General features: G+C 43.9%; 1 protein-coding gene and 1 pseudogene across 1 annotated transcript in view; one reads left to right on the top strand and one right to left on the bottom strand.

Moving 5' to 3' along the window:
- The window catches only part of LOC120914281 (gastrula zinc finger protein XlCGF26.1-like), a 28275-nt gene that overhangs the window by 13540 nt on the left and 2110 nt on the right, over positions 1-12625 (top strand). The window contains exons 2-4 of the mRNA XM_040324906.1: positions 566-650; positions 1175-1300; positions 3605-3784. Of these exons, the coding sequence (XP_040180840.1) occupies positions 620-650; positions 1175-1300; positions 3605-3784 (337 nt within the window). The 5' untranslated portion in view covers positions 566-619. The remainder of the gene's footprint in view (positions 1-565; positions 651-1174; positions 1301-3604; positions 3785-12625) is intronic.
- Positions 7176-7306, bottom strand: LOC120914678 (annotated as a pseudogene).

Genomic DNA, 12625 nt, shown 5'->3' on the forward strand with positions numbered 1-12625 from the left:
TGAACTAATCAGTCTCTAGACCCTCTGGCACCGAACCTGCCAGACACATTTCTTTAGATAATGACATCAGTGACGTTAATTACTAGTGGTACAGAATACATTATTTAGACAGCCTGGCCCCGCATATAGAAGAGATAATTACCACAATGAAGCAATCAGAATAATTAACATGAGCCACTTATCTAATAACAGTAAACACAGGGCTTCTTCACACAACACACTAGACCATTTACCCTTTGAACTAGGACTGGCTGAGGAAAGGTCATTACCATATCAACAGCCTGTTAGCCTAGGAATGAGTCACACCAGAAATCCTCTAACACACACACAGCATAACGAGCAGGGAGAATTAAACTGAAGCATCCTTCACATAACCCATTCAGCTGCATTGTGGGATGATTGCAGCACGATGGTGCAGGGTTTTAGGGGGTAAAGGCAACTCGATGCCTCCTCACTGCATGCCAAATGCCCTCTGACAAGCAATTCACTGTGGTTTGTCTTCAGAAGGTGTAAATGAGCCCTAAGAATGTTGGTTGATTATTAATTTATTGTATTTTTCTTTTAGGAGTTGTTGGGTTGCATACAAGACGTACAGGGGAATCTGTGCAAAGACGTGAAGATGGAGGACCACCGGAGCCTCAGTCCATCAGGTGAGAAAACAGATACGCCTTGAAAATTTTAAATGTGAATTTTTGAACAAAGTGTAAAGACAGATACCCGCTCCCAGAAAAAGCACGTGATTAGAGCTTGAGGCTTTAGTAGGCTTTAAAAAAGGGTGGGTTCGGGGGGCAACCAGTTGTGACAAGGCAAATTAATATTCCCTATTGTCACACTGATTCTCCTGGCCAATCAGGAAGCGGGTCTTGAAACGATTCAATTGGCCTAGGAGGAGGAGACACACAGTGGAAGCCGCCAACCAGTCGCCGGAGGGAAGCACTATCCACGCCATAGAAGTGCTGGGCTCGTATACAACCAACCAGGGGGGCTGTGGGTACACAATTTGCCGCCACTGGACACGTATGTATGGCAGCTTGGGGTTGAAACCAACTTTTCTTGCGGATATATATATATAGTTACATGGTTAGCAAGAGGTTAATAATGGCTGATCGTTTTTGCTTAAGTGAGGGACGCATTGGTGTACAAGTACTGAACTTTTATATTTTACAATATGCAGGTCATGGAAATTCAGATTCGGAGATCGTTGTGACAATTGATGATGATGACGACGACTATGATGATGACGATGAAGACTATGCCAAACATAAACTTTTGGCTTGTAAAAAAGAAATCAAACTTGAAGGTCAGTAGCACAAGGCGAAGATTAGGGACTTGCGTGTAAAACATGTGAAGCCTGCACCAATCGGTGAGCTGCTTGTACTGTAAGATACAGATATCTGATTGGCTGCTGGCTAGAAACTTTCCACATCCTTTCAAAATGATCGTTGTCCTGTTTATCTTTTAAATAAGCTTTAAGGTGTATTTTTCAGTTTTGGATGGAGTGAAGTTTGGACCTCTGTCAGGTTTTTACTGATATCCGGGCTCCATTGGCAGAGTTCTTGTTCTGTTGACAACTTCTATTACCAGATTGGAAGTGAGGGGAAATCGGCAACAGGGACACAGAAATCTAAAATCTGACAGGTGTTCCAGCCTTCACTACTCTACAAATTAGTATGTGCTGTAAATTGCGTCCAGCATTGCTCCTGTTTCTTCTTGTCGGAGACTGCCATTTTACTGAAGCCCAGAGCCCCTGAGAAGCAGTAAATCATAAAGTTTAACTAAGCAAATCAATTTAAAGTGGAGTTCCACCCCTCGCAGCAAAAAAAATGGCAGCGGCTACACATACTGTAGCTGCTAGGCATTTGGATCCCAAGCCATCCATATGTGTCACCACAGTATTCAACCCCCGAGAGGGGGAAGGTCACAGTGGGAATAGGGGTCACTGAGGGTGTCTCTACTAGTTTCGCGGCTTGTAGCCGCTTCGTCAGGAGAACAATCTGAAATAAATTGACAAACCATCAAGAACTAAACAATTATAACAGGCTTAAAGAGACACAATCAAGCCTGACTAGAAAACATGATAATTGGGAAGGAACAAGGGTTTAGCTGCTTACCTACGACCCCCATCATCCGCGGGGGCAGGAGGGACCAGGTGAGGTCTCCAGTGGCGACCGGGAAGGGGATGTATGTGTGAATGGACTAGATCTATGTAAGGTAATAAATGGAGAATAGGGGTATGAGGAAACCGTGAACAGATGTGTGTGTGTGTGTATGTATGTGTATATATATATATATATATATATATATATATATATATATATATATATATATATATAGCAAATGACAAAGGAGCTTCAGGGGGAGGTGCACCAAATGGTGATAAAAAATTATTAAAAGGATAATTAGTGAGGGCAGTGGAAGTGCAAAGTGAGACAATGGGGGGGGGGGGAATGCCTACACCCTTATTGTATATTACTGTATGTCATTGGTATTAGATTGTATTTATTTTTTATTTATACTTGCCTTACATTGTATTTTATGATTTATCAATTGTCTTCTCAAGGATTGAGCTGCTTCGCCACCCTCCCCTCCCCCCATCTTTCTCTGCGGCTGGGCTGTCCCAGTGTGTCCTCTCCATTGGCGACATTGCCTAAGCATTGCCTAAACATGGAAAGCAACTGAGCATGTGCAGAGCCGGGTGAGACAGTGGGGGTTATTTTCTAAAGGCAAATCCACTTTGCACTACAAAAGTGTGCTTGAAATTGCACTGAAAGTGCACTTGGAAGTACAGATCTGAGGGGGACATGCAAGGAAAATAAAAAACAGCATTTTAGCTTGCACACGATTGGATAATAAAATCAGCAGAGCTTCCCCTCATTTTAGATCTCCCCCTCAGATTTACAGCGACCGCACTTCCAAGTGCACTTTGCACTTGTAGTGCAAAATCTATTTACCTTTCATAAATAACCCCCAGTGTGTATTACTGGATTTTAAACAGTATAGGCACTTATTTTTTAGGTTTTACATAGCTAGCTCTACCTGCAGGAAGGGGCCAGCCTGACGATCTTGCAGGACTTAATTTTCTGAATAAAGTTCCACTTTAAAATGTTGAAAATCAGTGTATTGGGTATCACAGGCAGTCACAGGCTAGAAACCCTCCTGTTACTAAACTGCAACAAAACATCTGGTGTCCCCCCTTCCACCACAGAAGGTGGTGCAGCATAGCTGTGTAAGGTAGGCCTTTTTAAGGTTCAGGGTACATGGGGGATGCAGACTTTTTTTTCTATGACAATGCACACTATTTCTTGTAGCTCCTGTTGCAGGAGCACTCAGATAAAATGGGACCCATTTTACCTATATACTCCTGCAGCAGAGCCATGAAACGGAAGCAAGTCACTGTTTGCAGTGGGGGTGCTTTTCTTCTACAAAGTACACACAGCAGGTTCTGCTTTTTTTTTTTTTTTTTTAACATAACTAGAGGGCTGGTACATATTGCAGTGCACAGGGAGGAAGCCATGCAGTAAGATCTTTAGTTCTGAGTATTAAGGTTTAATAATAATAAAAACTAGTATGAAAAAAAAAAATCATATTTAGATGTCTTTTTCAGGTGACAAATGGACGCAAGGCCAAAACCACAAAAATACGGTAACCAGCTCCAGTGTTCCACGTGCGGTCCCAAATGCTGTAACCAGCGCCAAAGCTCCACGCGTGGTCCCAAATACTGTAGCCAGCTCTAATGCTCCACGTGTGGTCCCACAGACTAAGACCAACAGCGCTGAGCCAGATGGTATGAACCATAACTGTTTTACATAAACTGCTTGTGATTGATGATAAATTGGTTGTGTCTGAAGTTTACATATAATTGTATCTATCTGTATCCTAATTTCTCTACAAACCAGTTGAAGGTCCAACAGAATATTTAGCCGGTACATATTTCTGTCCAGTGCTGGATCTGCAGTACAGTATACTTCCTTCCCCCTCAGACCCATTGCCTGCCGTTTACCCCAGTGGCTCGTCGTAGTGTTGTAAATGACCGCGTTCTTGACGTTCAGAATTTCCGACAACATTTATGTGACCGTGTGTATGCAAGACAAGTTCGAGCAAAAAATCCACGGTTTTGATGTCGGAATGTCCAACTGCGTGTACGAGGCATTACTAATTTTGTGTTTATGCATTGCCTTATACAGTTGTGCTCATAAGTTTACATACCCTGGCAGGATTTATGATTTCTTGGCCATTTTTGAGAATATGAATGATAACACAAAAACATTTCTTAGAGTTTGAACACTACTGATTGGATCGGATCGGAATAAATTCTTATAGAGCGCCGAATGCGAGTTGTGAAACTCGCGTCTAAGCGCTAAAAACTTGCGTCTAAGCGCATTCTTAATTCCTGGGGGAAGCTATTTATTATCAATGAACTGTGTTTACGCTTCTTTTTTTTTAAAATCCTAATCACAACAAACTACCCAACAATAACTTCAGATGAAATACAGGACTCTCTGAAAACATGTGGTGTGGCTGTTCCCAGATGCGCACAGTAAGGCGGCACTTGAAGAAAGATGGGCTGCATGGTCGAGTCGCCAGAAGAAAGCATCTGCTACACAAATGCCATTAAGTATCCCGCTTACAATACGCCAAACAGCACAGAGACAAGCCTCAAACCTTTTGGCACAAAGTCATTTGGAGTGATGAGACCAAAATTTAGCTTTCTAACCATAAACTCTTCATTTGGAGAGGAATAAACAAGGCCTATGATGAAAGGTACACCATTCCTACTGTGAAAGACGGAGGTGGATCGCTGATGTTTTGGGGATGTGTGAGCTACAAAGGCACAGAAAATTTGGTCAAAATTGATGGCAAGATGAATGCAGTATGTTATCAAAAAATATTGGAGGAACATTAACATTCATCAGCCAGGAAGCTGCGCATGGGACGTACTTGGACATTCCAACATGACAATGATCCAAAACACAAGGCCAAGTCGACCTGTCATTGGCTACAGCAGAATAAATTTAAGGTTCTGGAGTGGCCATCTCCATCTCCTGACCTCAATATCATTAAGCCCCTCTGGGGAGATCTCAAACATGCCATTCATGCAAGACAGCCCAAGAATTTACAGGAACTGGAGGCTTTTTGCCTAAAAGGAATGGGCAGGTTTACCATCTGAGAAGATAAAGAGCCTCATCCACAAATACCACACAAGACTTCAAGCTGTCATTGATGTTAAAGGGGGGAATACACGGTATTAAGAACTGGGGTATGTAAACCTTTGATCAGGGTCATTTGGGTAGTTTCTGTTTTGTGATTATGATTTAAAGAGTAAACACAGTTGATTGATAATAAATGGCTTCAGCCAAACACTAACCATGAGTGAAAGAAACGTTTTTGTGTTGTCATTCATATTCTCTGAAAAATGACCAAGAAATCATAAATTCTGAAAGGGTATATAAACTTATGAGCATAACTATATATGCTCTTTTGAAGACAAAAGTCTGTTTGAGGCAGTTTACAAATTCACCAAAGGGGTCACATAGAGATGGGCTCAGGCATGTTTAGGATCCCACCTGCCTGATCCTCCCTGGAAGTTGTCACTGCACACCACTAATCACAGGCGCTGAGGCCCTTCCCGATCTGTGCAGCTGGGGACAGCGAAATGTCTCCGTGCCTGTGATTCGCAGTGTCTGCTCCCTGGCGAGATCGGGCAGGTGGGATCATGAACATTCCCGAGCCCATTCCTAGTGTGTCAGGAGAAAAAGTACTACTTTTCACAATGGAAGGTTTGTTGCATCCCCTTCCTCGGGGGATTCTACATCCACAGACTTCATCTTCAAAGTCAAAACTCTATTCTTAAGATCAGAGACCTCCCTCAGTAAGATTCTCTATGATTGTTCTAAGCCTCACGGTAGGCTCATTTGAGGCCATCCCTTCGCTCAATTCCATTCAAGGCCTTTTTGGTGCAACATCTTTTTGAACTGGAATCGGGTTTCTCCTAATCTCAACCTCACTGTGCTTCTCTGTAGCCAAGCGGGAAACTCCCTGGCTTGGTGAATTTCCAATCCAGCCATGACAATAGGCATAGTATTTGGGGGGGGGGGGGGGGTGGGTTGTTATCACCTAATGGAGGGTGATCACTGATTTTTTTTCTATTGAAAAGCCTGTGGCGTGCAAAACACAACCCAAAAACTCCACCCGGTGCAGGAAAAAATGTGCACACACATAAAGAGTGAAACACAAAAAACTGCGATGGGTGCCATCGTCAATTGGTCCTCCGAAGAGGACCCGTCTCTGATCCCCCGGGGCGTTAGGCTCCTGGCAGGGACTAGAGTTACTGTGGTCCATACAGCCGAAGCCATATGGACCCATCTTGGTCCAAGCAGCCGAAGCCACAAGGACCCAACATCCTCGGAGGGACTGCCGAAACAGAACCCTCCTCGGTGAGGCTCCCCCGAAGGGAGACCCCATGAGAGCCAGCGAACTAAGCCAGAAGGCCATGTCCACCAACTCCCAAGACTTTCAGAGGCAGGCCCGAGGACCAGCACCCTACTAGCCACACTTAAAGTGCACGCACCAACCAAAAAAAAGTGACAAAACAAGACAAACAAGGGGTAAAATAAAAAAGGAAAGTGGGGAGAAGGAAGATGGGAGAGTGAGGTAAAGTGACCAATGTGCAATACATTGGCCGGCCCTCCGGCCAGGAATCAAAAATTCCTCTGGTCCGAGCCAAAAGGCCCGGCCCTAGAGGCAGGTGTGAAAAGTGTGTTGTGGAGATCAGTGACCTGAAGGTGCCACACGATGAGTGCCCCTCAAACACTCGTGCAATGTATGGCACCCCTGGACTGCCACTCCAGGGGCACAATCTCCACAGGCTTTTCAATGGTCCCTAGCCCCCGGTCCGGACCGGCAGCACCCTTCCCAGCCAGGGAGGTGGGAGAAGAGGTCGGGGAGAGCCTACCTAAGCAGACTGTACCCACAATCCCTATCTCTCCCACCTAATCACATTCTGGAAGTACTACCCGCTCCTTCCCGGTTAAAGGAGAAGCAAGGGTTCCCTCCAGAACAACTGACTGGGGCAGATACCACCAAATCCAGGCCAACGGCCAGGGACCCGGCCTCTTGGCTTCGACCTCATGCCTCTCTGTCCCGATCAGAAGGCTTCCACCTCCACGCCAACAGGCTTAGCGTCCGCCGACTGCCATCCCTTTCCCCCTGCCACAGGGTACCGGGGACAGTCCGCTTAGCACCACCTATTGGCAACTGATAAGAACAGATACTACACTTGATCTTAGCCAAAAGGCCGAGAAGCGATAGTAGAACAATGAGTTACCCCTGTTGGTAGCCAGGACCAAGGATTCTCTAGCACTGGCATCAGATGTTCTGATAATTTCCAAGACCTTTTTCCAGTTTATGCACATCTTTCCTCTACTGTGAATTCCACCTTGACGGCTCCACAATATAGAGCAAGAGAAGAGCGAGTGCACCACAGCATTGAGCCTAGCATTTGGCCCATGGTTGCAGCATGGCCCTGTTTACTTAAATAGGTTGCATTCCACGGTGGTACTGCCAGCTGGATGCGACAGAGTATGTACGGCTGCTTTTTCAGCTTAAGAAGTGTGGTGTAAAAACAAACTTAAACTGACTATTTTTACGCCCCTCCCCCTTTCACCAACCACATGTGTAAACTAAGCCTAAGCCCTCATGTATATGAACAGTGAGAGGCTGACAAGATTCAATAGCAAGACTAGGGCAATTTTTTGCCCTGCCAAGCGAACTGCAGGTGGCACATACAACCATTCATAGAAGTGAATGGCATTATTCACTTGTGTTCGCAGATACGGTACGTCAATACTTTGGTGCATCAGAGTAATCAATAGCCATTCTGCAATCAGGAAATATGCCATATGCACATGTGTTTTACAAAGTCCTGATATGCAGCACTAAACGGGTACCGTTGGGGGTCCATATATATATTTGGACACATGCACAATTTTCATACTTTTTTGACTCTGTATGCCACCAGAATAAAATTTTAAAATGAAACACTCCAAATGAATTTGAAGTGCAGACTTTCAGCTTTAATTTAAGGGGTTGAACATAAACATAAAGTACAACTGCAACCGTTTTTATACACAGTTCTCCCATTTTAAGGAGCTCAAATGTAATTGGACAAATGAATATAATCATAAATAAAATGTTTTTTTATTTTGTTGAGTCCTTTACTGGCAATGACTGCCTGAAGTCTACAACCCATTGACATTACCAAAGACTGGGTTTCCTCCTTTCTGCTGCTTTGCCAGGCTCTAACTGCAGCTGTCTTCAGTTGTTCTTTGTGGGTCTTTCTGCCTCTAGTTTTGCCTCCAGCAAGTGAAATGCATGCTCAATTGGGTTGAGATCAGGTGATTGACTTGGCCATTGCAGAATATTCCACTTCTTTCCCTTCAAAATCTCCTGGGTTGCTTTTGCAGTGTGTTTTTGAATCCTCATCCATCTGTACTGTAAAGCGCCGTCCAATCAACTTTTCTGCTTTTGGCTTACTCTGGGCTTGACAGTATTATCTCTAAACACTGCAGAATTCATCCGGCTGCTTCGGTCACATCAATGACCCAGTGCCACTGGAAGCCATGCATGCCCATGCCATCACACTGCCTCCACCATGTTTTACAGATAATGTTGTGTGCTTTGGATCACAAGCTGTTCCAAGCCTTCTCCACCCTTTGTCTTCCAGTCATTTTGGTACATCTCAACCACTTCAATACTGGGCACTTGCACCCCCTTCCTGCCCAAGCCAGTTTTCAGCTTTCTGCGCTGTCGCTGTTTAAATGACAATTGTGCAGTCATGCTACACTGTACCCAAACAGAATTTTTATCATTTTGTTCCCGCAAATAGAGCTTTCTTCTGGTAGTATTTGATCACCTCTGCGGTAAACTATCAGCACAGACCCCTCCCGTCAGGAGAGCAGACGATCGGCTCTCCTCTACTCTCCTCTACTCACGTCTGTCAGACGCGAGTGAGGAAAAGCCGATCAACAGCTCTTCCTGTTTACATTGTGATCAGCCGTGATCACATGATAAAGAGCCTCCGTCGGAGGCTTTACCGAGATCGGTGTAGCGGTGTGTCAGACTGATGCGGGCCCCCTATTATCCTGCTGGACGTCATATGACGTCCAGTCAGGATAACTGAACCACCGCCCAGCCGTCATTTTGCTATAGGCCGGGCAGGAAGTAGTTAATCTTTGTTTTATCAGTCCAAAGAATACTTTTCCAGAACTGGCATGGGTTTTTTCGATTTTATTTTTATTTTATTTTTATTTTTTTGGCCAAGTCTAATCTGGCTTTTCTATTATTCAGGCTTATGAATAGTTTGCACCTTTTGGTGACTTCTCTTTTGGTGACTTCTCTGTATTTTCTCTCATGAAGTCTTCTCTTGATTGTCGACTTTGACAATGATACGCCAACCTCCTGGAGGGTGTCCTTCGCTTGTCCGGATGTTGTGAATGGGTTTTTCTTTACAGTAAACAGGATCCTGCGATCATCCACCACTGTTGTCTTCCGTGAACGTCCTTTCCTCAGAATGTACCAAACTGTTGATTTGGCCACTTCTAAAGTTGCTGCTATCTCTGATGGATTTGTTTAATTCTGAAGCCTTACAATTGCCTGTTTCACTTGCATGGACAGCTCATTTGAACACATGATGCAGGTTCACAACAATAGATTGCAAATGCCACACTTAAAATCAACTCCAGACCCTTTTACCTGCTTAGTTGATGAAGAAATAACGAAGGAGTAGCTCACATCCTGGCCTTGAAACCGTTTTGATTCAATTGTCCAATAACCTTTGGTCCTTTGAAAAAGGGGTGGTGGCTATTCTTAAGAGCTGTAATTCCTAAACCCTTCCTCCCGATTTTTGATGTACATACCCTCAAATTGAACCTTAGTGTGCGCTTTCAGCCCATATCCATTATCTAACTATAACTTGAATATGTTTTGGTAAATACCTGAAAACAACTAAAATTGTGCCTGTGTCCAAATATATATGGACCTAACTGTATATCACATGGCATTGACAATCAAATTAAGATGAACGCTAGTGATAGGTGATGTCTGCTGATGATGGAACGCGTTAGGCAGGACCTGACATGACACAAGCACGCTACTAGCCATGGCCATTTTGATTGTTTAGAAGCTTCTTTTTATTCAATGTTCGTAAGTACAATTTTGATAAAAGCTTTTGCTCGATTTCATATGTACTTCATGGGCAATTCTTTTGTTTATCATCTCGGTGAGCCTTCTATGAACATGTGATCTGGAAGCTGGCATCTATGCACGATCGTGTAGCTGTTCGTTTTGAATCTACATGTGCAGCCCTATGGTGGTTGATGGGAGCCGCTTCACTTGATGTTCAGTTTACATGACCTCTTTATAATTCGAGGGTGCAACTGTTCTGGTGAGGAGACTTGCTGGAAACAGTGGTGGTGTGTGCACTTCTTATTGCACTGAAGCTATAGTGTGGGGCTTTCATCTACCCTTCCATCATTCGTCATATGGACTTTACCTATCACGTTAGTGTTCATTATATTTGATTGTGAATGCCATTTGATATATCTGACTAGCTCTGCATATCAGAACTTCTTAATCTTTATAAAAACACATTTTTTGCTGGCTGCTATTCTATTTATTTATTTTTTCTCCTGGTATCGTGGAAGATCTGTGATTTTATAGATTTATATTTACGCCTGTTCACCAAAGCATTGACATATATTGAAGTACAAACTTGCTGCAGCCATTCACTTTTATGGCTCTGCATGTGCCACCTGTGGCTTCCTGCGTGTGGGTATAAATGATGGCATTTTAAACTTTTGCATTAACCTTTGCCTGTCCATGTGTATGAGGCCTAAAGAGAAAAATGTGTTACCATTCCATTTGGCTATACAGTGAGGGGGAAAAAAGTATTTGATCCCCTGCTGATTTTGTACGTTTGCCCACTGACAAAGTAATGATCAGTCTATAATTTTAATGTTAGGTTTATTTTAACAGTGAGAGACAGAATAACAAAATTATCCAAAAAAAAAGCACATTTTAAAAAATGTATAAATTTGTTTTGCGTTTTTAATGAGTGAAATTATTTGATGCCCTATCAATCGGCAAGATTTCTGGTTCCCAGGTGTCTTCTATACAGGCAACAAGCTGAGATTGGGAGCACTCTCTCTCTTAAAGGGAGTGCTCCTAATCTCAGCTTGTTACCTGTATAAAAGACACCTGTGCACAGAAGCAATCAATCAGATTTCAATCTCTCCACCATGGCCAAGACCAAAGAACTGTCCAAGGATGTCAGGGACAAGATTGTAGACCTACACAAGGCTGGCATAGGCTACAAGACCATCGTCCAGCAACTTGGTGAGAGGGTGACAACAGTTGGTGCGAATCTTCGCAAATGGAAGAAACCAAAAATAGCTGTCAATCTCCCTCGATCTGGGGTTCCATGCAAGATCTCACCTCATGGAGTTTTAGGCTGGGTTCACACCTATGTGAATTCGCATAGAATGTGACCGCCTCTATGGAGCTGGTTCGCATATCTCAGCTGTGAAGCGCGATGTATGTCTTTGGCTCAGTTTCAGGGTCAAATTCAGGCAAAGATTCCGCCCTGATTCGTCCCTAAAACGGAAAACTGGGATGCACAGTGTTTAGGTATGAACCAAGCCTTAATGACCATGAGAACGGTGAGGTATCAGCCCAGAACTACATGGGAGAATCTTGTCGATGATCTTAAGGCAGCTGGCACCATAGACGCCAAGAAAAGAATTGGTAACACACTACACCATGAGGGACTAAAATCATGCAGTGCCGGCAAGGCCTACCTACTCAAGAAAGCACAAGTACAGTCCCATCTGAATCATGATGGCCAACTACAAGAAACCTCTGACCTCTGTGATTGCCAACAAGGGTTTTGCCACCAAGTATGAAGTCACGTTTCGCGAAGGGGTCAAATAATGAATTTACTCCTTAAAATGCAATTTTAATTCATAACGTTTTTTAAATTACTTTTTTTCTGGATATTTTTGTTAAAATAAATCTACCAATAGAATTATAGACGAATTAGTTCTTTGTAGGGTTGTCCCGATACCGATACCAGTATCGGTACCGAGTATTTGCGGGAGTACTTGTACTCCCGCAAATACCCCCGATACTGAAATAGAATACTTGCCCCCCCCCCCCTGCCGCAAACCGCAAAGCCGCCGCCGCCGTTAATCAGCGTGCGGGGAACAGTACAGCTTTCGTTTGAATAGCTGTATCCCCGCCGCGTATAGACACTCCCCCTTGCGCGGGATTGGACGGCATCATCAAGGTATGTGCGACATGGCTGCAATATGTGGGGGACATGGCTGCATTATGTGGTGGACATGGCTGCATTATGTGGGGGGACATGGCTGCATTATGTGGGGGGACATGGCTGCATTATGTGGGGGGACATGGCTGCATTATGTGGGGGGACATGGCTGCATTATGTGGGGGGACATGGCTGCATTTGGGGACACATTTAAAAAAAAGTATCGGTGTTCGGTATCGGCGAGTACATGAAAAAAAAATATCGGTACTTGTACTCGGTCCTAAAAAAAAAGGTATCGGGACA

The sequence above is a fragment of the Rana temporaria genome, chromosome 9, assembly GCF_905171775.1.
Source record: "Rana temporaria chromosome 9, aRanTem1.1, whole genome shotgun sequence".
Classification (NCBI taxonomy): Eukaryota; Metazoa; Chordata; class Amphibia; order Anura; family Ranidae; genus Rana; species Rana temporaria.